The 23,449-nt window shown below is 56.2% G+C and overlaps 1 protein-coding gene across 1 annotated transcript; it reads left to right on the top strand.

Annotated features, from left to right (window-relative positions):
• Positions 1-1,026: 1,026 nt before the first annotated feature.
• On the top strand, positions 1,027-21,237 carry LOC144938009 (alpha-N-acetylgalactosaminide alpha-2,6-sialyltransferase 3-like; the record flags this gene model as incomplete). The annotated part of the gene is given in 7 exon segments (XM_078865705.1): positions 1,027-1,090; positions 18,298-18,467; positions 18,469-18,507; positions 18,949-19,192; positions 19,879-20,062; positions 20,691-20,798; positions 21,017-21,237. Coding segments are annotated over 7 exon segments (1,008 nt in total), but the record flags the coding sequence as incomplete, so codon positions are not given.
• Positions 21,238-23,449: the final 2,212 nt, after the last annotated feature.

Raw genomic sequence — 23,449 nt, 5'->3', positions numbered from 1 at the left:
TCCCCAGGAACTGAGGGAGGAGACGGGCCCACCACTTTGTCAGGAGGGCCATTGTTTGAAACGTTGCCCGTTCGGTAAACGAGCTGAATGGAGAGCCCCACCGGACCCCTCCGCCGTGACGTCACCTAAGCAAGAATGATGAATAAAATCTTGACTTAAAGCTTTCGTGACTGCAGAAATTCATATTCTTTGGGTCTTTCGGTACAGTCACTTAGGTTCAAAGAAAATAAAAAAAAACTATTTTTGGTTCTTTTCTTTGAACTCATCCTTTATTCAATAAAATAACAAACAAAAAACTATTTTTTTGGTTATAATAACACAAAAACTAGTTTTTTGTTATTTTCTTTGAACCCTTCTACGTGGCTTTACCTAAAAGCCCAAAGAATAAGAATGAGGAAACCTCCGGAGAGGAGCGACCTTTGAGCCGAGCGAGGGATGCGATTCATTGGAGGAAGCGGGCGGGAGGGGGGGGTAGATGGGGGGGGGGAGGTCGTAAAAAGAGGTGAGAGGAGGTGGGTAACGAAGGGAGGAGGTGGGTGGCGGTGATGGAGGGAGATACGTGGTGGCAGGGAGAGGCGGCAGTGGGGGGAGGAAGCCGATGAGATGTGAAGATCATTTAGTCGGGTCCTCTCTTTAAACAGATGCCAGTGATGGGAGAAGACAGGAGGAGGTGGGAGGTGGTTGGGGGAGGTGGTGAGAGGTGGGACGAGGAGGCGACACGTGGTCGGAAGAGGTGAGTGGTGGTGGTGATGGCATGGCGTGGGAGGCGATTCGTTACTTTATATATTTGTTTATCTGATTTATTCAAATATTGACCCGGGTAATCCGTGAGGTGGAACATTTCGTTTGCGGTGGCGACGAATGGCGCGTTGCAATTACGCACGCGGTGACGACGCGTGGGAGGTGGGATGCGAAGTTGCTGAGGGGGAGGGGTGCGGGGGGATGACGAGGCGTGCGGGGGGGGGGATGACGAGGCGGGGCCACTCATTTACCTGCTTGAGCCGTGGGGCGAGGTGAGTCAGGTGATACGCGAACTGGAGTGGAGACGTTACCTGGATTAGCGATGGGCAATCGACGGATCAACTTAAAGGTATGTGCTCTACAGCCGAACTCATCCCCGTCTTGTCGCAAGATCCTCTATTGAACCACTGGTGAGAGAACGTTCGCGTTTCCCTCGTCACGAGGGACACATGGGCTTCGGCTCTCAATCCCAGGATGTCCACTTAACTCATCTGCTGTTTTGCTGGAATACAAATCGATTACAGCATTTGAAGAAGTGTAATCGTCGGAAATAACATTGATTCACGCTTGTGTTGCGCCCGAAACGTCGTGATTTATTTTATTTTAAACCTACGTGACTTTACCGAAAGAACCAAAGAGTACGGTTATAAAGAGATGGCATCCATCACGCGCGCGTGTGTGTGTGCGTGTTACCAGACAGCGGGTGCTGCTCTATTCGATCTCCCGTCGCGGGAGTTGAAACGCCGGGGCAAAGCCCCCCCCCCTCCCCCTGTCTCTCCGCATCCATCCGCTCTCGCTGATGTCCGTGATCGGTAAAAAGCACGTGCGGAGTGGAAAAGTGTGGCCGATATCCACCTCTTTCAAGACGCATTCGGCCTCGTGGAAGAGTTGGCCAACTACCGACTATGGAGGCTGTCTCGAGCCCTCTCTCTAGTCGAGGCCCCTTCCACCAGCAGTGGCGTGGGAGAGTAGTTGCAGGGCCGCGCCTGTATCTGTGTAAATCAGACGAGACACCCGACATTCTGGATATTTGACGCACTGCGCTATGGAGTCTGCTCAGCCCAAATTCGATCCCGGGCCACGGCTCCCGCCACGAGTGGCGGGTGAGTAGGGGAGAGAGAGACAGACAGAGAGAGAGAGACAGAGAGAGACAGAAAGAGAGAGAGAGACAGAGAGAGAGACAGATACAGAGACACAGAGAGAGACAGATACAGAAACACAGAGAGAGACAGATACAGAGACACAGAGAGAGACAGAGAGATAGAGGGAGAGACAGATAGAGTGAGCGAGAGATTGAGCTAGAGCGAGAGGGGGGGGAGTTACATAAAGCAAAGATTAAAAAAACGAAATGATGAACGAAGCAAAGTGCCGACTATACCGAGCATCTGCTTGTTTCCACTGATCGTAAAAAAGAGAGACAGCGACAGAGAGAGACTTTGACTTTTAAACAACTTTTATTGCCGCCAGCAGCAACAGCACTGGAGGCGATTCCGATACGAAATACACAAGTCACCAGCAAACAAATCACAGACACGATACATCCACGCGCTGTGGCGCTAAATGCGCCGCGCACAACACAAAAGAAAAGTCACGTGGTGCTCATCGCGCACGCCACGGTGACGAGCGAGCGCTTCGGAAGGTGAACACGAGGGTGCCGTCCACGCTGGTACGGAGAGGGGCTTGTACTGCTCCCCAGCGTTCGAGGAAGACGCGCACATCACCGGCATGTGTGTGGTACATGGCGTGCTCCAGCCTGAGCCGAGCCTTGAGCAGGCCCCTGAACACTGGAAGCAGCACAGAGCAGCCGTCAGTGTCACCTTCCAGCATCTCTTTTATCGTTCTGTACACCGCCAACTTCGCCTGAGCACAGGCGAAGTTGTCGAGGTCATGGCGCTTGTTAGCCAGGTAAGGCACCACCCCCCATATACGAAGCTGCTGTTGTAGAAGGGCACCCCCAGTTTCCTGAAGATGTCCCCCAAAAGGCGGAACATTGGTTTGAGGTACTGACAGCGCAAGTACTGGTGGGGCAGATCCTCCCTGGCACCGCAGGAAATGCACAAGTCTGTTACCCCTGGCGAGATTCGGCTGAGCCACACGGCCGATGGCAACGTGCAGTGTGCCAACCTCCACTGGAGGTCACCGCAGCGTTCAGCTACGGGGGAGACTTGTTCACTTGTTTCCACTGAGGGGCGGCCGCAATGAGGGGAGGGAAATGGTCTCTCGCTTTGTGTCCGGTAGGTCGGCCAGGTCCCGGAAATGCAGCGCCTTGACACAGCCACGTGTAGAGCGCCTTGACACGGCACGTGTAGAGCGCCTTGACACGGCACGTGTAGAGCGCCTTGACACGGCACGTGTAGAGCGCCTTGACACGGCACGTGTAGAGCGCCATGACACGGCACGTGTAGAGCGCCTTGACACGGCACGTGTAGAGCGCCTTGACACGGCACGTGTAGAGCGCCTTGACACGGCACGTGTAGAGCGCCTTGACACGGCACGTGTAGAGCGCCTTGACACGGCACGTGTAGAGCGCCTTGACACGGCACGTGTAGAGCGCCATGACACGGCACGTGTAGAGCGCCTTGACACGGCACGTGTAGAGCGCCTTGACACGGCACGTGTAGAGCGCCTTGACACGGCACGTGTAGAGCGCCTTGACACGGCACGTGTAGAGCGCCTTGACACGGCACGTGTAGAGCGCCATGACACGGCACGTGTAGAGCGCCTTGACACGGCACGTGTAGAGCGCCTTGACACGGCACGTGTAGAGCGCCTTGACACGGCACGTGTAGAGCGCCTTGACACGGCACGTGTAGAGCGCCTTGACACGGCACGTGTAGAGCGCCATGACACGGCACGTGTAGAGCGCCTTGACACGGCACGTGTAGAGCGCCTTGACACGGCACGTGTAGAGCGCCTTGACACAGCACGTGTAGAGCGCCTTGACACAGCCACGTGTAGAGCGCCATGACACAGCACGTGTAGAGCGCCATGACACAGCACGTGTAGAGCGCCTTGACACAGCCACGTGTAGAGCGCCATGACACAGCACGTGTAGAGCGCCTTGACACAGCACGTGTAGAGCGCCATGACACAGCACGTGTAGAGCGCCTTGACACAGCACGTGTAGAGCGCCATGACACAGCACGTGTAGAGCGCCATGACACAGCACGTGTAGAGCGCCATGATACAGCACGTGTAGAGCGCCTTGACACAGCCACGTGTAGAGCGCCTTGACACAGCACGTGTAGAGCGCCTTGACACGGCACGTGTAGAGCGCCATGACACGGCACGTGTAGAGCGCCTTGACACGGCACGTGTAGAGCGCCATGACACGGCACGTGTAGAGCGCCTTGACACGGCACGTGTAGAGCGCCTTGACACGGCACGTGTAGAGCGCCTTGACACGGCACGTGTAGAGCGCCTTGACACGGCACGTGTAGAGCGCCATGACATGGCACGTGTAGAGCGCCTTGACACGGCACGTGTAGAGCGCCTTGACACAGCACGTGTAGAGCGCCTTGACACAGCCACGTGTAGAGCGCCATGACACAGCACGTGTAGAGCGCCATGACACAACACGTGTAGAGCGCCTTGACACAGCCACGTGTAGAGCGCCATGACACAGCACGTGTAGAGCGCCTTGACACAGCACGTGTAGAGCGCCATGACACAGCACGTGTAGAGCGCCTTGACACAGCACGTGTAGAGCGCCATGACACAGCACGTGTAGAGCGCCATGACACAGCACGTGTAGAGCGCCATGACACAGTACGTGTAGAGCGCCATGACACAGCACGTGTAGAGCGCCATGACACAGCACGTGTAGAGCGCCATGACACAGCACGTGTAGAGCGCCTTGACACAGCACGTGTAGAGCGCCATGATACAGCACGTGTAGAGCGCCTTGACACAGCCACGTGTAGAGCGCCTTGACACAGCACGTGTAGAGCGCCATGACACAGCACGTGTAGAGCGCCTTGACACAGCACGTGTAGAGCGCCATGACACAGAACGTGTAGAGCGCCTTGACACAGCACGTGTAGAGCGCCATGACACAGCACGTGTAGAGCGCCATGACACAGCACGTGTAGAGCGCCATGACACAGCACGTGTAGAGCGCCATGACACAGCACGTGTAGAGCGCCATGACACAGCACGTGTAGAGCGCCTTGACACAGCCACGTGTAGAGCGCCTTGACACAGCATGTGTAGAGCGCCATGACACAGCACGTGTAGAGCGCCATGACACAGCACGTGTAGAGCGCCATGACACAGCACGTGTAGAGCGCCATGACACAGCACGTGTAGAGCGCCATGACACAGCACGTGTAGAGCGCCATGACACAGCACGTGTAGAGCGCCATGACACAGCACGTGTAGAGCGCCTTGACACAGCACGTGTAGAGCGCCATGACACAGCACGTGTAGAGCGCCATGACACAGCACGTGTAGAGCGCCATGACACAGCACGTGTAGAGCGCCTTGACACAGCACGTGTAGAGCGCCATGACACAGCCACGTGTAGAGCGCAATGACACAGCACGTGTAGAGCGCCTTGACACAGCCACGTGTAGAGCGCCATGACACAGCACGTGTAGAGCGCCATGACACAGCACGTGTAGAGCGCCATGACACAGCATGTGTAGAGCGCCTTGACACAGCACGTGTAGAGCGCCTTGACACAGCCACGTGTAGAGCGCAATGACACAGCACGTGTAGAGCGCCTTGACACAGCCACGTGTAGAGCGCAATGACACAGCACGTGTAGAGCGCCTTGACACAGCACGTGTAGAGCACCTTGACACAGCACGTGTAGAGCACCTTGACACAGCACGTGTAGAGCGCCATGACACAGCACGTGTAGAGCGCCTTGACACAGCCACGTGTAGAGCGCCATGACACAGCACGTGTAGAGCGCCTTGACACAGCACGTGTAGAGCGCCTTGACACAGCACGTGTAGAGCGCCTTGAAACAGCACGTGTAGAGCGCCTTGACACAGCCACGTATAGAGCGCCATGACACAGCACGTGTAGAGCGCCTTGACACAGCCACGTGTAGAGCGCCATGACACAGCACGTGTAGAGCGCCTTGACACAGCCACGTGTAGAGCGCCATGACACAGCACATGTAGAGCGCCATGACACAGCACGTGTAGAGCGCCTTGACACAGCACGTGTAGAGCGCCATGAGACAGCACATGTAGAGCGCCATGACACAGCCACGTGTAGAGCGCCATGACACAGCACGTGTAGAGCGCCTTGACATAGCCACGTGTAGAGCGCCATGACACAGCACGTGTAGAGCGCCATGACACAGCACGTGTAGAGCGCCTTGACACAGCCACGTGTAGAGCGCCATGACACAGCACGTGTAGAGCGCCTTGACACAGCACGTGTAGAGCGCCTTGACACAGCACGTGTAGAGCGCCTTGACACAGCACGTGTAGAGCGCCTTGACACAGCCACGTATAGAGCGCCATGACACAGCACGTGTAGAGCGCCTTGACACAGCCACGTGTAGAGCGCCATGACACAGCCACGTGTAGAGCGCCTTGACACAGCACGTGTAGAGCGCCTTGACACAGCCACGTGTAGAGCGCCATGACACAGCACATGTAGAGCGCCATGACACAGCACGTGTAGAGCGCCTTGACACAGCCACGTGTAGAGCGCCATGACACAGCACGTGTAGAGCGCCTTGACACAGCACGTGTAGAGCGCCTTGACACAGCACGTGTAGAGCGCCTTGACACAGCACGTGTAGAGCGCCTTGACACAGCACGTGTAGAGCGCCTTGACACAGCACGTGTAGAGCGCCATGACACAGCACGTGTAGAGCGCCATGACACAGCACGTGTAGAGCGCCTTGACACAGCACGTGTAGAGCGCCATGATACAGCACGTGTAGAGCGCCTTGACACAGCCACGTGTAGAGCGCCTTGACACAGCACGTGTAGAGCGCCATGACACAGCACGTGTAGAGCGCCTTGACACAGCACGTGTAGAGCGCCATGACACAGAACGTGTAGAGCGCCTTGACACAGCACGTGTAGAGCGCCATGACACAGCACGTGTAGAGCGCCATGACACAGCACGTGTAGAGCGCCATGACACAGCACGTGTAGAGCGCCATGACACAGCACGTGTAGAGCGCCATGACACAGCACGTGTAGAGCGCCTTGACACAGCCACGTGTAGAGCGCCTTGACACAGCATGTGTAGAGCGCCATGACACAGCACGTGTAGAGCGCCATGACACAGCACGTGTAGAGCGCCATGACACAGCACGTGTAGAGCGCCATGACACAGCACGTGTAGAGCGCCATGACACAGCACGTGTAGAGCGCCATGACACAGCACGTGTAGAGCGCCATGACACAGCACGTGTAGAGCGCCTTGACACAGCACGTGTAGAGCGCCATGACACAGCACGTGTAGAGCGCCATGACACAGCACGTGTAGAGCGCCATGACACAGCACGTGTAGAGCGCCTTGACACAGCACGTGTAGAGCGCCATGACACAGCCACGTGTAGAGCGCAATGACACAGCACGTGTAGAGCGCCTTGACACAGCCACGTGTAGAGCGCCATGACACAGCACGTGTAGAGCGCCATGACACAGCACGTGTAGAGCGCCATGACACAGCATGTGTAGAGCGCCTTGACACAGCACGTGTAGAGCGCCTTGACACAGCCACGTGTAGAGCGCAATGACACAGCACGTGTAGAGCGCCTTGACACAGCCACGTGTAGAGCGCAATGACACAGCACGTGTAGAGCGCCTTGACACAGCACGTGTAGAGCACCTTGACACAGCACGTGTAGAGCACCTTGACACAGCACGTGTAGAGCGCCATGACACAGCACGTGTAGAGCGCCTTGACACAGCCACGTGTAGAGCGCCATGACACAGCACGTGTAGAGCGCCTTGACACAGCACGTGTAGAGCGCCTTGACACAGCACGTGTAGAGCGCCTTGAAACAGCACGTGTAGAGCGCCTTGACACAGCCACGTATAGAGCGCCATGACACAGCACGTGTAGAGCGCCTTGACACAGCCACGTGTAGAGCGCCATGACACAGCACGTGTAGAGCGCCTTGACACAGCCACGTGTAGAGCGCCATGACACAGCACATGTAGAGCGCCATGACACAGCACGTGTAGAGCGCCTTGACACAGCACGTGTAGAGCGCCATGAGACAGCACATGTAGAGCGCCATGACACAGCCACGTGTAGAGCGCCATGACACAGCACGTGTAGAGCGCCTTGACATAGCCACGTGTAGAGCGCCATGACACAGCACGTGTAGAGCGCCATGACACAGCACGTGTAGAGCGCCTTGACACAGCCACGTGTAGAGCGCCATGACACAGCACGTGTAGAGCGCCTTGACACAGCACGTGTAGAGCGCCTTGACACAGCACGTGTAGAGCGCCTTGACACAGCACGTGTAGAGCGCCTTGACACAGCCACGTATAGAGCGCCATGACACAGCACGTGTAGAGCGCCTTGACACAGCCACGTGTAGAGCGCCATGACACAGCCACGTGTAGAGCGCCTTGACACAGCACGTGTAGAGCGCCTTGACACAGCCACGTGTAGAGCGCCATGACACAGCACATGTAGAGCGCCATGACACAGCACGTGTAGAGCGCCTTGACACAGCCACGTGTAGAGCGCCATGACACAGCACGTGTAGAGCGCCTTGACACAGCACGTGTAGAGCGCCTTGACACAGCACGTGTAGAGCGCCTTGACACAGCACGTGTAGAGCGCCTTGACACAGCACGTGTAGAGCGCCTTGACACAGCACGTGTAGAGCGCCATGACACAGCCACGTATAGAGCGCCATGACACGGCACGTGTAGAGCGCCTTGACACGGCACGTGTAGAGCGCCTTGACACAGCCACGTGTAGAGCGCCATGACACAGCACGTGTAGAGCGCCTTGACACAGCGCGTGTAGAGCGCCATGACACAGCCACGTGTAGAGCGCCTTGACACAGCCACGTGTAGAGCGCCTTGACACAGCCACGTATAGAGCGCCATGACACAGCCACGTGTAGAGCGCCTTGACACAGCACGTGTAGAGCGCCTTGACGCAGCACGTGTAGAGCGCCTTGACACAGCACGTGTAGAGCGCCTTGACACAGCACGTGTAGAGCGCCTTGACACAGCACGTGTAGAGCGCCTTGACACAGCGACGTGTAGAGCGCCTTGACGCAGCACGTGTAGAGCGCCTTGACACAGCACGTGTAGAGCGCCTTGACACATCACGTGTAGAGCGCCTTGACACAGCACGTGTAGAGCGCCTTGACACAGCACGTGTAGAGCGCCTTGACGCAGCACGTGTAGAGCGCCTTGACACAGCACGTGTAGAGCGCCTTGACACAGCACGTGTAGAGCGCCTTGACACATCACGTGTAGAGCGCCTTGACACAGCACGTGTAGAGCGCCTTGACACAGCACGTGTAGAGCGCCTTGACGCAGCACGTGTAGAGCGCCTTGACACAGCACGTGTAGAGCGCCTTGACACGGCACATGAAGAGCGCCTTGACACAGCACGTGTAGAGCGCTGGCTGTGTTCGGGGCGCTATTCAGGGGCACGTTCCTGCAGCCTCGGAGCTTCAGTAGCTTGCCGGAGCCGCTGTGGCCGGGGGGCTGCGCGCAGGAGACTCACAACTCCGGGAAGGAGGAGGGGGGGCGGCCACCGTCCCCCGGCGCCTCCAGCTTCAGGCGCCACTCCTTGATGGCACGGGAGAGAGACAGAGAGAGAGACAGAGAGAGAGACAGACAGACAGAGAGAGAGACAGAGAGACACATCCGAACCGATCCTCCGCCCACCCGCTGACATGACCATCATCGTGGCGCAAAACAGAGACCAGTCACCTTTCATCCAGCAGTGGGTAGATCACGGCACATTACGACGACGACGATGATGTGAACATGAGTTAAAGGATCTTGAATTATTTTGAGAAGCGTTCAGTTGAAACAGGCACGATGCAAGTAAGTTTAGAGAGACCCGCTGTCGTGTTGGCATGCGTGTGCCGATAGGACTGGGTAGGACACGCAGATAGGTGATGGTTGGGACCACGCACCCCCGACAGCCTTTGTCTCTCTCTCTAACGCAGCGCCGGAGATTGTGTTCCACGACGCGCCTTGGGTAAGAAATGACACGCATACACACAAAGGCAAAGATGCCCCGTGCAGCCTACACAGACTGGTGGGGCAAGTGATGTTAGCGAGCAACACCTGCACCAAGGGTTGGTGTGGCCAGAACCACGCCCGGCCGCCCTTGTCTCCCCGGCACTGCTTAGTTAATTAAGGCTGAGTCGACCTAGGGGAGGCCCTGGTAGATACAGGCCGTGGCCGGAAATCGCGCCCGATGCAATTGGCGCACGCCGTTAATCATTGCACCACCGCTCCCCAAAAGGACAGATGCGTAGCGACTGTTCGGTTATACAGCGGCCGGCTAATCATGAACTGGGTTTGTTTAGATAACACAATCCTGGGTCAACACGAGGAGGGGGAGGGGGGTTCGTGTAGCTGCGTGGAGGAGCTGTCGACGAGGGGACAGGACGCGAGTCGCTGGGTTTAGCCACGTGGACCTTAAAGATTCCCGTGGCGTCATTCGCAAGAGTAAGCCTTTGAGTGCCCCGCGCCACGGTACGCGTTTGCAAACTTCTAGATACCCGTAAATCACTCAAATCAGGATCACACACACACAGCAGCGGCAGCGGCACCCCCGCCCGCCCCGACTGTGAAACAAAAAGGCGCCTTCCTTCGTAATGATGGTCATGATGGTGGTGATGGTGGTAATGATGATGATGGTGGTGATGATGGTGGTGGTGATGGTGGTGGTGATGTTGGCGATGATAAAAACGTGGGCGCGAATACCGCAACGTGTACGAATCTCTCACAGTTGACAATCATCAATCAACTCGAACGTCGGAGTCATTGACGCGCGCGTGGTGTCTGCCGGAGCGACGCGAAGGTCGTGTTCGTGTGTGCGGAGGAATGTGCCGAGACAGCAAGTTCATTAATCATCATTATTATTAAATATTTGACCAAATTGCAACTAAACCGAAATCACACACAATTCATTCACACCCACGCACAGCAAACCAATGTAAATGTGAAGACATTACAAACATAAAAAATAAAATAAAAAAGGACCGTTGCCCGAAATGTCGGCTATTATATTTGTTTTCTTTTAAGGCCACACACGGTATCTGTTGAGTTGAGTTGTACGTATGTTGAACTTCTTTCGCACCGTACGTAACCAACCGTGCTAATCGTATGTGTAGGGAATCGACAAACTCATACAGAATGTCGCGCCCAACCGGGACCCCCAGAGCGTAAAGAGACAGACGTCCATGCAGTACAATCCGGTAGTTCTCCCAGCATTGATTCTAGCAGCACCGTGCCTGGCTCTACTGCTTATGAGACACCGAATGTCGAAACCTGTCCAGAGTTTTTCTTTGTCTTGAAACAATGCTGCTGAAATGATGCACTCCCAGAAGGCCGTGCGTACTCCTGATGGGATGTGTGAGACGTTTATTTGTTAATTACTATTTTGTACGCGTAGAGTCGGAGATATGTGAAGGAGGAGACCAAGTGTCTGATTATCTATCGTGCTCTTGACTGTCTCCACAACGACGCTCACGCTTATTGCGACTTGGACTTCGGGGAACACTCGTTAACCAGGCCACGTGCGGTGACGTCATAGCCGTTATGGCGTCATAGTCGTTATGACGTCACGGGGGGAGGGGAGAATAACTCAATGGAGAAGGGGCTCTGAGCAGAGCACAGCGGGTCACGTGCACCGAGCTGCCTCGACGATGGCGGGCGTCTGTCGGAGGGAACACGACGGGAGAATTGCGGCAGAGGTTGTGGACCCCGGGCAGATGTTTGAAGGCGGCCCGGGATCAAAGAGATATGTAAATAGAGAGGCGGCCTCGAGCAGGTTGCAAGTTTGATGACTTGATTCGTCTTCTTGGTTCTTTCGGTAAAGTCACGTAGAAGGAAAATAATACAATTAAAAAAATACATTTGTATTATTTTATTATTTTCCTTCTACGTGACTTTACCGAAAGAACCAAGAAGATGAATCCCTGCAGTCACGAAAGCTTTAAATCGAGACTTGATTCGTGTCTGGCAGCGGTGGTGGTGGTGGTGGCGCTACGCTACTGCTGCTGCTGGGCATTCGCGACCTCTCATTGCACAACCACTCGCTCAGATGTGGACAAAGCGGCTGCAGGCAATAACTCAGTTGAGCGATGACGTCCAGAGCGACTTGCTTGCTAAATACTCTCGCCCCTGAGGCTGTGAGTGATGGAAGACGTGGGACGTGAGGGTTTCGGATATTTTCCCTGTCAGCATTTTTCGCGGTTGTGATGCGTGCCTGTGAGTTTGTGCAGGTAGCTGATCTGAGCGAGTTTCAAACAAAAAAAGCGTTGCGCCCCAACCAGCCCAAAGGGCTCCATATTTGTGAAGACAATTGGGACTACGCCTAATGTCAGATCTGTATTTCTGTGTGCCTCTCTCTGTGTATATTTGTCTCTTTCTGTGTTTGTGTCTCTCTGTGTGTCTCTGTGGTTTCATTAATCAACCTGGTTTCATTAACCTCTCATTAATTTGCCTTTATATATAGATTGTTATATAAATATGTTATATAAAAAACAACTAAAATAACAAGAAATGACGTTACATTACATTACAAGGTATAAATGGGACAAGACTGATCTGCATGGAAATAACGGGGGTTTTGTTACGAAAGCAACAGATATTTACCGGAGGAAATCTCCAATAAACGAGCTAACGTTGGGCCAACATCGCCACGTGGTGAGAGCCGCGCGAGCCGCAGCGTCGCCCCAACCTGGTGCCACGAACCCCACGTGGGGCCCAACGTCGAGGTGGGGAGGGAGCAGCCTGGGCAGAGGCAGGCGATGAGTCGCTTGGACCCAACACGCCCCCCCACCCCCCCCCCCCCCAGAATCGGAATCAGGATAGTTTTTTTTTATTAGGATCAGAATATGTATTTACACTGGAGGAATCCGATGTCATTGGGGTTTATTAGTAATACATCGGCATTCTGCGACCCCCACTGCCACTGTGTCGATACGTGCCAGGGACTCTATGAGATGATAGGACAATAGTCTGAGTCCATAATTGGCAATAAGTAACGGCAAAGCGATTATAAGTGACTCACAGAATTGTGCGCAGTTGCGTCTACAGTCCACGACTTCCCTGAAGGCATCAGCAGCTCCAGCGAGCGCGATGCCGATCGCACCACGCGGGATCTCACTCCACGGGCGTCTCACGACCGCAGCGGCTGTGTAGCCCCCCCCTCCCCCCCTATTGTGGTCGACTCGACAGGGTGCAGCGATGGTGTTTCCTCGCGTTTGTTGAGCTTCATTTGAGCAGACCTGCGTACGCACGGCAAACTAAAACACGCAAAGAAAGCAGTCATAAATAATTTAGCTTTCCATTTAGGTGCAAAAGTGCACAGCTGCTCCAGTGGCTTCCGAACATCGGAAGGAAGCAGCTCGCTGCGGACGGCTGCCGAAGCGCATCTGAGAGTGCGCCACGCGGTGACCGCCGCCTTTGATCGATGGGCAGCCACAATCCGAGCGGAGTTCGCGTGGTTGATGATTTACGCTCCTTAACGACGATGCACGTGACGTCAACCCGTGTCAATCTACCACTGACGTGCTGCCGTCTGCAGCTCTGCCGCTCTCTCTCGCGCCCTGAACTCTCCCTGGCTTATCTGGCCCTCGTCTCGATAATCTCATCGCCAGATAGCCCCTTCGGCTCCTACCCCATCTCGCCCCCTTCGGCTCCTACCCCATCTCACCCCCTTCGGCTCCTACCCCCATCTCGCCCCCTTCGGCTCCTACCCCCATCTCGCCCCCGAGACCTTCCCAACGACCGCACGCCTCGCGTTGTTAGCCCCTCGGCTGCTGTAAACCCATCAAAGGCGCCGCGCACGCCACCTGCCTCGCTCGCGGGGGGCGGGGGGGGCAGTCACACCATTGTGACTGCCACCCCATCGGTGTGACTGCCCCCCCATCGGTGTGAGTGCCATCGGTGTGAGTGCCAGATTTGAAAAGTCACGCCGCACAATCTCCGAGCGCAAGTGAACATTTCCCGATGCCGTGGAAACGACCGCGGACTGTGGGAAGCGCAGCAGCCGCTTCCTGCACGCTGACGACGACGACGATGCAAGTCTTGCCTCCATGAGAATGATGACGACGACGATGTGGCTATGGAACCCTTCTGACCAATATCGATACTGGCAAAAAGTTCCCATAGATGTCCCTGCTCAGCCCGAAGTTTAAATGGTTCTGGTATTTGCATTGCATTTGCGCTGTTTGCCTTTTGGGGTTATTCTCTGTTCTAAGGCTGGTGAGACTCTGGTGGCGGTCAATCAGCTTCAAAGGAAATTCATACATTATTATTAAACCATGTTTGCCTTGCGCTCGGTATTTATTTGATGTTTGAACATATTAAAACCTGCTGTGGTGAAGCCTATTCTCATTATTATTTCATCATCAACGACGACGTGAATACCAGCCGCACTCATCGGCATCGAAGGTGATTCATCTGCACATCCCGTCCATAGCTCTGCCACCTCTCTCTCTGGCGCCCGATCTCTGCTGCACCACATTTACGTCCTGCACCACACTCACGTGTTGCACCACACTGACGTCATCCACCACACTGACGTGCTGCACCACGCTGACGTCATCCACCACGCTGACGTGCTGCACAACGCTGACGTCATCCACCACGCTGACGTCCTGCACCACGCTGGCGTCCTTCCTGCTGGAGGATATCCAAACGTCCGCGTGGCCAAGCAGACGAGCAGTTTCCTCCGCACGCATCTCTTCCCCCCTCTCTCTCTCTGCGTTACAACATACCAGTATTTATTTGGACACCCCATCGTGAATTTAAACTTTTTTCTATTCAGGAGAGACACGCTACTGAGTAGCAGGGCTGGTTTTTTCAGGAGGGTTCTTCTGTTGTATTGGGGTTTATTTTAAGATGTGTTCGGCCAATTCATGACGAGTCGTGTCGTTTATTATCATTCACGTGGGAGGAGGAACCCGGAGCAACCGGGGAACCCCCCCCCCACGCCTTGCGCGAGGGGGTAACACTCGATCCCCGTACAGACGGAACAGATGGCGAGTATCCCACTTGCTGTACCGCCTTCTACCTGGCGAGCCGGGGGTACGGCTCCTCCCCGACGCCCCCGAGAACCCCCCCCATCTGTGATCCACCAGCCCAAGCTGCTGCTGCTGCCTCCACAGCGCTGGGCTACTCTGGACGGGTGTCGACAGCGCGCGGCCCGGGTTGAGCAACTGACGGCTCAGGTGGTCACTGCACGTGGCCACGAGTCTATAACGACCCCGGCAAATGTCAACAGATTGAGACACAGCGTGTTTGTGAAGGGCGACCCGGGCTTAAACAAACACCGTAGCCTGCAAACGGTCGCGCACCTCGGGTTGAGCAACTGATGGCTCAGGTGGTCACTGCCAGTGGCCACGAGTCTATAACGACCCCGGCAAATGTCAACAGATTGAGACAGCTTGTTTGTGAAGGGCGACCCGGGCTTAAACAAACACCATAGCCTGCAAACGGTCGCGCACCTCGGGTTGAGCAACTGATGGCTCAGGTGGTCGCTGCACGTGGCCACGAGTCTATAACGACCCCGTTAGATGTGTAGTGACATCGCGGGATGTCTCTGTGCAGTACCGGCCCTAGAGGGGCCCGGCGAGCGGTGTAGTGACATCGCGGACACCACGTGGTGTGGGTGTAGTACCGGCCCTAGAGGGGCCCGGCGAGCGCTGATTGATAGTGCTGGATGGCACCACGCTTGGCGTGCAGTGCCAGCCCCTACAGGACAGGGTGTGGGAGTGCCGGCCGTAGGAACGATGTTACTCAAGGCCGTGGCACTCTGGTTGACCCGAGAGGACACGTGACCGGTTAAGTCTACAAAAGGGCCCCAAGTGGGCGTTAGGGGTGGTCACGTGTCGGGGTCCAGATCCTGCTCGAGGATTCTGCAAGGTGGGCGTGGCCAAGGGCGGAGCCAGCCACGCCGCAGAGGATATAAGCCGGGTCCCCCAGAGGGGCCGGCGTTGTTGTTCATCCTGAAGAAACCTTCGTCTAAGGGAAGTAATAAAATAATTAAAATAAAACAATACATTCTCAAGCAATCATCTACGTTCTACTGAGTCTTCAACACGTGGACCTGGACCCGAGCTGCTGGTCCCGGTCCGTAGTAGCAGTTACGTTGTAATTAGTGTGGTAACTAGTGTAGTTAACCTGGTGGTCACGTGGTAACAAGTGTAGCTTGTCACGTGGTCACCACCAGGCTAGCTACACCAGTCACGTGGTAACTGGTGTAGCTAGCCTGGTGGTCACCACGTGGTAGCTACACCAGTCACGTGGTAACTAGTGTAGCTAGCCTGGTGGTCACCACGTGGTTAGCTACACCAGTCATGTGGTGTAGCTAGCCTGGTGGTCACCACCCGGTGGTAACTAGTGTAGCTAGCCTGGTGGTCACCACCACAGGTTGTTATTCTGTTAAGGGGAAGTTACCCCGTGTGTTGGAGTCAAATCAACGTGTTGCCTCCAAGTATACGTCTGCGACTCAGTTGAACTCACTAGAAATGTAAAAAGATTGAGACACAGCGCGTTTGTGAAGGGCGACCCGGGCTTAAACAAACACCGTCGCCTGCAAACAGTGCAGTCATAAATACGCGATCGTATAGTATCGATAAAACAGAGTGCAAAGCTACACAGATGAAGACAAAGAACCTGGGTGGCTGTGAACACATCACTCAAGGTACTCGTTTAAGGCCCAGGACGGGATGTTCGTCACGGATGTTGGCCGTGGGAAGAATTAACATTTTTGGTCGCCGGGTTCACAGTGAGGGCGGCACCGCGCTACGAATCTTGTCTCCGGCCACCCGAGTTCGATTCCAGCTCACGGCCAATATCGGTAACGAACATCTCACACCGGTCCTAGGCCTTCCCATTTAGACCCATCCTGAACTCAGAAGCTGGTAGACCTCACGTGGTGCTGTCCACTCCACCCCGCCTGTTAGCAAGCGTGGCAAAGGCCGTGCGAGGCACCTTTGTCTTTGTGACACGAGAAAAGAGACGGCGGGCGGTGATGGATCATGAGTCACGACGTCACCACCATCCTCTTGTTAGCTACAACTCTCTCATCGCCATCCGAATCTTAGCTCCATCTGAATCTCATCTTCAGCTCCGTCATCCCTGTCCTGCTCGTCTCCCTCCCTTCCGGGAGCACATTGCACAATGAGCTGATTCGCATACCCTTGACAGGACTGTATTTGAAAGGTGCCAGGATGCACGTAGGGTTGGATGGGCGCGTTGGTGAGTGGGTCGTTGAGTCCGTGCGTGGATGCGTCGGTGAGTGGGTGGGTGGGTGCGTCGGTGGGTGGGTGGGTGCGTAGGTGGGGTGGGTGCAGCGATGAGTGATTGTTTGAGTGGGTGGGTGAATTGGTGGGTGCAGCGGTGAGTTATTGTTTGAGTGTGTGGGTGAATTGGTGGGTGGGCGGGCGGATGCGTCGGTGGGTGGGTGAGTGGTTGAGTGAGCGAGTGGGTGGGTGGGTGAGTGGGTGGGTTCGGCCCGGACCCGCCTCCCTAATCCCATGACCGCGACTTCACCCCGGGAATTGTCTCTGTGCTACTGTAGCCGCCTTGCACAATCGTCACCTGATAATTGTGATTTCACAACAGTGGGTTTACGAGTGTTGTTTACCCCCCTCTCCTCGTATTGATTGCCACTTTATTTTCCAGCTGATCCTCGTGGGCTGCTCACAACCAATCGCGTTCTTCCAGCGTCAACCGAACGTTTGCGGTCACGAGAATGCAGGCCGATTGAATAACCACCGGGACAAAAGAGTCATCATGATCATCCATAATAGAGTTTGTTTTTATGGATGTGGTCACCACGTCTACGCCTCTATATAAGGAACATCGTACTCAGATTGTAAATGGTGTGGCTTGGCTCTCCAACACACCGGTGTGCTGTACTAGTGACGAATTGGCACGTCCTGTGTACGTGACAAGCCGTACTAGTTGGCTGTGTCGGGTGGTGGCGGGTTTAACGACACATTTTATATTGACGTGATCTCACCCAAAAACCTCTATTATGAATGATATTGGTTGCGAAAGCCTGCGTGTTAATAATGATAATGTCAACGATGTGCAGTTTTGTATATAGCATCGTGGTTCATGCAAATTGCATGTATCGCTAATCGCTGAGAAACCACGGATGTCAGCAAGACAGCAACAGCCAGGAGGCGCGCCGGTGCTACCAACAATTGCCGGGGCTCTGCAGTCCTCTGCATATTAAGATGTTTTCAGCCAATTAATGAGTGTTTATACACGTGGGGGTGGGTGGTGGGGAGGGTCGATTGGGAAGCGGCAGGTTGGCACTTAGTGCACAGCGCTACGACCGGCGTCCTGAGTTCAATGCCCCCTCCTCCCCCTCCTCCTCGACCCCCTCCACACGCAGAGTCTCTCCGCCCTGCTGCTGCTGCTCGGCGGAGCGGCGACGCTCGCCACGCTGCTGATGTCCAGCCTGGAGCCCGCGTGCCGCCACCACGGCCCCCCCGCGGCCCCCCCGTGGCCCCTGACCTTCCTCGCCGCTCTCCGCCTCGGCGACGCGTGCGGCCGCTCCCAGCCCCGGCCGCTGCCGAGCTACATCGGCGTGCCTCGAGGCGAGGTACGCCAGGCAGGGCATGGGCCGGGGGGGGGGGGTGCCCGCCGAAGATTTACGGGAGGGGGGTTCGAGAACGTACCTAGGTTGAACTTCTTTCGCGCCGTACGTAGCCAACCGCGCTAATCGGAGGTGCGGGGGAAGCACAGCAACAACAACAACACAAACAGCAGCAGTTGTAAATAAATTCAATCCAGATTGAAAAGTGCGTAGCTCCCAGTGGCTTCCTGATATCGGAAGGAAGAGCGTTCCAGACGGCCGCAGAAGCGCATATGAAAGCGCCACGCGGTGAAGCGGTGACCGCCGTCTTTGTTCGATGACAGTCACAAGCCGACGATGACGATCGTCATCATCATCATGTTGATGATGACGATCATCTTGATGACAATGACAACGATGATGACGACGACGATCACGCGATCTCCCCCACCCCCATCCCCTGCGCAGCCGCTGCGCCTGCGCTGCGGGGACTGCGCCCTCGTGTCGAGCTCGGGACAGATGCTGGGCACCGGCGCGGGGCGCGACATCGACGGCGCCGAGTGCGTGTGGCGCATGAACAACGCGGTGCTCGCCCCGCGCTACCGCGACGACGTGGGCGCCCGCGCGAGCGTGCGCGTGGTGTCGCACACGAGCGTGCCGCTGCTGGCGCGAGGCGCCGCCGCCTTCTTCGGCAACGGCAGCGACAACACGCGTGAGCACGGGGGGGGGGGGGAGTGGGGAGATACCTGGGGGGGAGCGGGGGGAAGGTGGAACACACCTGGGGGGACCTTGAACACGTCTATAAGAGCGTGGAGATACCTGAAACACACTGGGGGGGGGACATGGAGCACACTGGGGGGGAGATGGAGCACACTGGGGGGGACATGGAGCACACTGGGGGGGAGGTGGAGCACACTGGGGGGGACATGGAGCACACTGGGGGGGAGATGGAGCACACTGGGGGGGACATGGAGCACACTGGGGGGACATGGAGCACACTGGGGGGGACATGGAGCACACTGGGGGGGAGGTGGAGCACACTGGGGGGGACATGGAGCACACTGGGGGGGACATGGAGCACACTGGGGGGGAGGTGGAGCACACTGGGGGGGAGGTGGAGCACACTGGGGGGGACATGGAGCACACTGGGGGGGACATGGAGCACACTGGGGGGGACATGGAGCACACTGGGGGGGACATGGAGCACACTGGGGGGGACATGGAGCACACTGGGGGGGAGGTGGAACACTCTTTAGTTTAGTTTGTTGTCCTTTCCCCGCACCGCCGATTAGCACGTGTGATTGTGTACGATGCCGTTTGCATGACTGACGCCGCATGTAAAACGTAGACATTGCTACTTGTAGGCAACATCACCTTCTACTCCACCCCACCCTGCAGAGGGCAACGCCACGTACGTGATCTGGGGCCCTCTCAAGAACATGCAGCGCGACCCGCCGGGCCCCGTCTACCGCAAGATCCTGGATATGAAGTCGCGCTTCCCCTGGGCACGAATCTTCACGCTCACCGACGAGCAGATGCAGCGGTGCGACGAGATGTTCAAGAACGAGACGGGCAAGGACCGGTGAGACCCAGCGGGGGGGGGGGGGGGTCACGAGGGGGGGGGGGGGGGGGGCTCCGGAGCGACAGCAGCCGCGTCCTGGGGCCCTCTTTTAGTGTGAGGCCTGGGAAGTGAGAAGGGGTCCACAGGTTCCAGGCAGCCGACTTCGTGAGCGTCATCAGCAGCTGTGATCTATCCACCGCTGGATGAATGCCTCACTCACCGAGCCGTCGCCACCTCTCGGGGTCCTGCCACGATCCGCCCGGCACCTCCGGCACGCGCGAGCCACCCCCGCCGTGGACGTCTTCTCGGACGCGCTCGCACCTTGAGCTGCCGCTCCATCGCTAGTCTCGTCCTGTCTGGCCAGGACGCGCCCTGCCCAAGCCCCTCTCACAGAGGGCCTGGCACTGATGATGATGATGATGTGAATAAGAAGCCCTCCTCCTTCTCTCCTCCTCGTCCTCCCTGCCCCCCTCTCCCTCCTTCCCTCGTCTGCGAGTCGTGGTGTGGCACCGTGTGGCGTGGCGTGGTGTGGTGTGCGTGGTGTGGTGTGGTGTGGTTTGGTGTGCTGTGGCGTGGTGTGGTGTGGTGTGCGTGGTGTGGTGTGGTGTGGCGTGGTGTGGCGTGGTGTGGTGTGCGTGGTGTGGCGCAGACTGAAGTCGGGCGCGTACCTCAGCACGGGCTGGTTCACCATGGTGCTCGCCATGGAGGTGTGCGACAGCATCCACGTGTACGGCATGATCGACGACGCCTACTGCAGGTGCCTCACCACACTCACTCACCCTCGCCATCACTTACCCACTCACTCGCCCTCACCATCGCTCATCAATAACCCTGCGCCACAGGTGCCTAGCGCCTGGCAGGATTAACCGGGGCGGTCCAGTGGAGGTCGAACCGCTAACATCCGCAGCTGCCCCCCCCCCCCCCCCCGGGCCTGACCACGTGACCGTCTCTCTGTTGCCCGCGTGGTCTGCGCAGCCGGCCCGATCACCGCACGGTGCCCTACCACTACTACCAGCCCAACGGCAGCACGGAGTGCCAGGAGTACTCGAGGCAGGAGCACGCGAGGGGCGGCACGCACCGCTTCGTCACGGAGAAGGCCGTGTTCGGGCGCTGGGCGGCGCAGAGAAACGTCCGCTTCTCGCACCCCGAGTGGCCAGCCGATGGCCGCGTTTAGAACTCCTCCTCCTCGTTCCTACTCCTCCTCCTCCTCGTTCTCATCCTGGTCAGATCTGGACCTCTTCTTAATCGGATCAGCAAAATCAACTTCCTCCTCCGGAAGAGACGCTTGCGACCATCTCAGGACCAGCTGATCACATCGTGACTGTCTCTCTACGGATCTTCAGCACTTCGCCAGATCATCGTAATGTTTTGAATTAAAATTGATTGTATTTATTGTTTAGCTGCTTCAGAATCAGAATATTTATTTTTACTGCAGGAGGAATCCGATGAGCTATGAAGCTCAATATCTAACATATGTCCAGTAGGGGCGGGTTAGAACGTTACAATAACAAACAATGCAAAAGCACGGTAGGAGTGCAAAGTACGCGAGAGATAAACAAATCACCCAAACACAAACAAATACAGCACTGAACCATCCCCAGACTACCAGACAAAGCCCACTGATCTATTAACTTTTATTTCAAAAGTGACCTGGCCACAGATGATAGCTGGGTTGTAAAGAGAGCACTTAAACGCAGGCACTTACTTCCACGTCCGTGTGTGTGTGTGTCCGTGTGTATGTGTGTGTACGTGCGCGTCCGTGTGTGTGTACGCGCGCGCGTGTCTTTGTGTGGAGCGGTGGCGTCGTGGTTAGCGCACTGCGCTACAAACCCGGCCACCCAAGTTCGATTCCCGTTAACGGCCAACACCAGTGATGATTATCTGAACCGGTCCTGGGCCTCCCTTAAGTCGAGTAAGCCTCAAATAAGGACCTGGTGCGGTGTGCAAATATCGCCACTGGGAGAGACAAAGGCGGTCGGGCGTGGTGCTGGCCACCGCCCACCCCCTCGTGTGCCGTGCCGGCCTTCACAGATGCAACTTGCGAGCAGCACTCGCCCCAAAAGTCTGTTAAGGCTACACGGGAGATACAATATTTGTACGTGGGGAGCGGTGGCGCAGTGGTTAGCGCACCGCTCGACGAATCCCGAGACCCAAGTTAAAATGCCGCTCACGACCGAATAACAGTGGCAGGGAATATTTGAATCACCCCTGGGGCCTCCGCTAAGGTTTACTCGGCCGTAAACGAGTAAGTAAACAACAGCAGCACTGGGGAGACAAAGGCGGTCGGGAGTGATGCTGGCACAATAAAGCACACCTCTCGTGCCGCTTTCCTGTTGTGGAGTATCGCCTGTCACGTGACGGGTAACGGACCTCGCCGTGCTGGAGAAATCCAAGCAAATACAAAGCCGGTCCTTGATGGAAATAAATTGTTTGCAGAACCCCAATTATTGTACGGTGCATTCAATCTGCGTATTTTATATCTTGCCGATGGAACGCATCCTCGTCGTTTGTATTGAACTACTCTGCATTACCCTTCAAAACTTGCCTCGCGAGTATCTCTCTCAACCGGCTAGAGCCTTCCATAGATCACGTGACTCCTGTGCCCCCCCCCCCACTCTGCATCCCTCCCCTCTCCCCGCCCCCTTTGAAAACAGACGCTGCTCCTCCGTGCAGCTCACTGCTTGCTGCTCGCCCCTTCCCCCTCTCACTCTCTTGCCTGCCCTCTCATCATCATCATCACCAGCTCATCATCATCGCCAGCTCATCATCATCATCGCCACCTCATCATCATCATCGTCACCAGCTCATCATCCCCGACATCTTAGCCCGATTATTCCTTCCCTCCCTCCTCCTCCCCTCCCTTCCTGCACCACCGCTCCGCCTCTCTCCCTGCTGCTTCCATCCCGGCCTCCCGCCCCTCTCCCGGTCCGTTCCCTTCTCCCATCCATCGCGAGCTTGGCTCCACGTCCCCTTCCCCGCGGTGTAGCCACGCGTAACAACATCACGATGTGTTGATTTAATGTGTTGTAATCGTGGGCCGTGTTTTCTCTGGCGTTGTGCCAATCCATCATTCACATCACCATCAGCAGCAGCAACGTCGTCGTCATACTCATCATCACCACCGTCATCATCAATGGTAATCAGAACCATCAACATTATCATAATTCACTATCATCACCATAACCATACCTATTATAATCATCCAGGAATGTCTGTCCTTAACGCTCGTGACGTCACTCCACATCGACCAGCTCCCCTCATTAATAATCATGAGCAGGTGACGTCTTCCAAATGATCACCCCCCCCCCCCCATTATTATTACCGACGATAATGAGCCAAGAATGTCTGTGTGCAAGGCTCGTGACGTCACTCCACGTCGACCAACCCCCCTCATTAATCATGAGCAGG

Source organism: Lampetra fluviatilis, chromosome 20, assembly GCF_964198595.1.
Source record: "Lampetra fluviatilis chromosome 20, kcLamFluv1.1, whole genome shotgun sequence".
Classification (NCBI taxonomy): Eukaryota; Metazoa; Chordata; class Hyperoartia; order Petromyzontiformes; family Petromyzontidae; genus Lampetra; species Lampetra fluviatilis.
The sequence above is the reverse complement of the archived record's forward strand: the minus strand, read 5'-3'. Positions and strand labels throughout refer to the sequence as shown.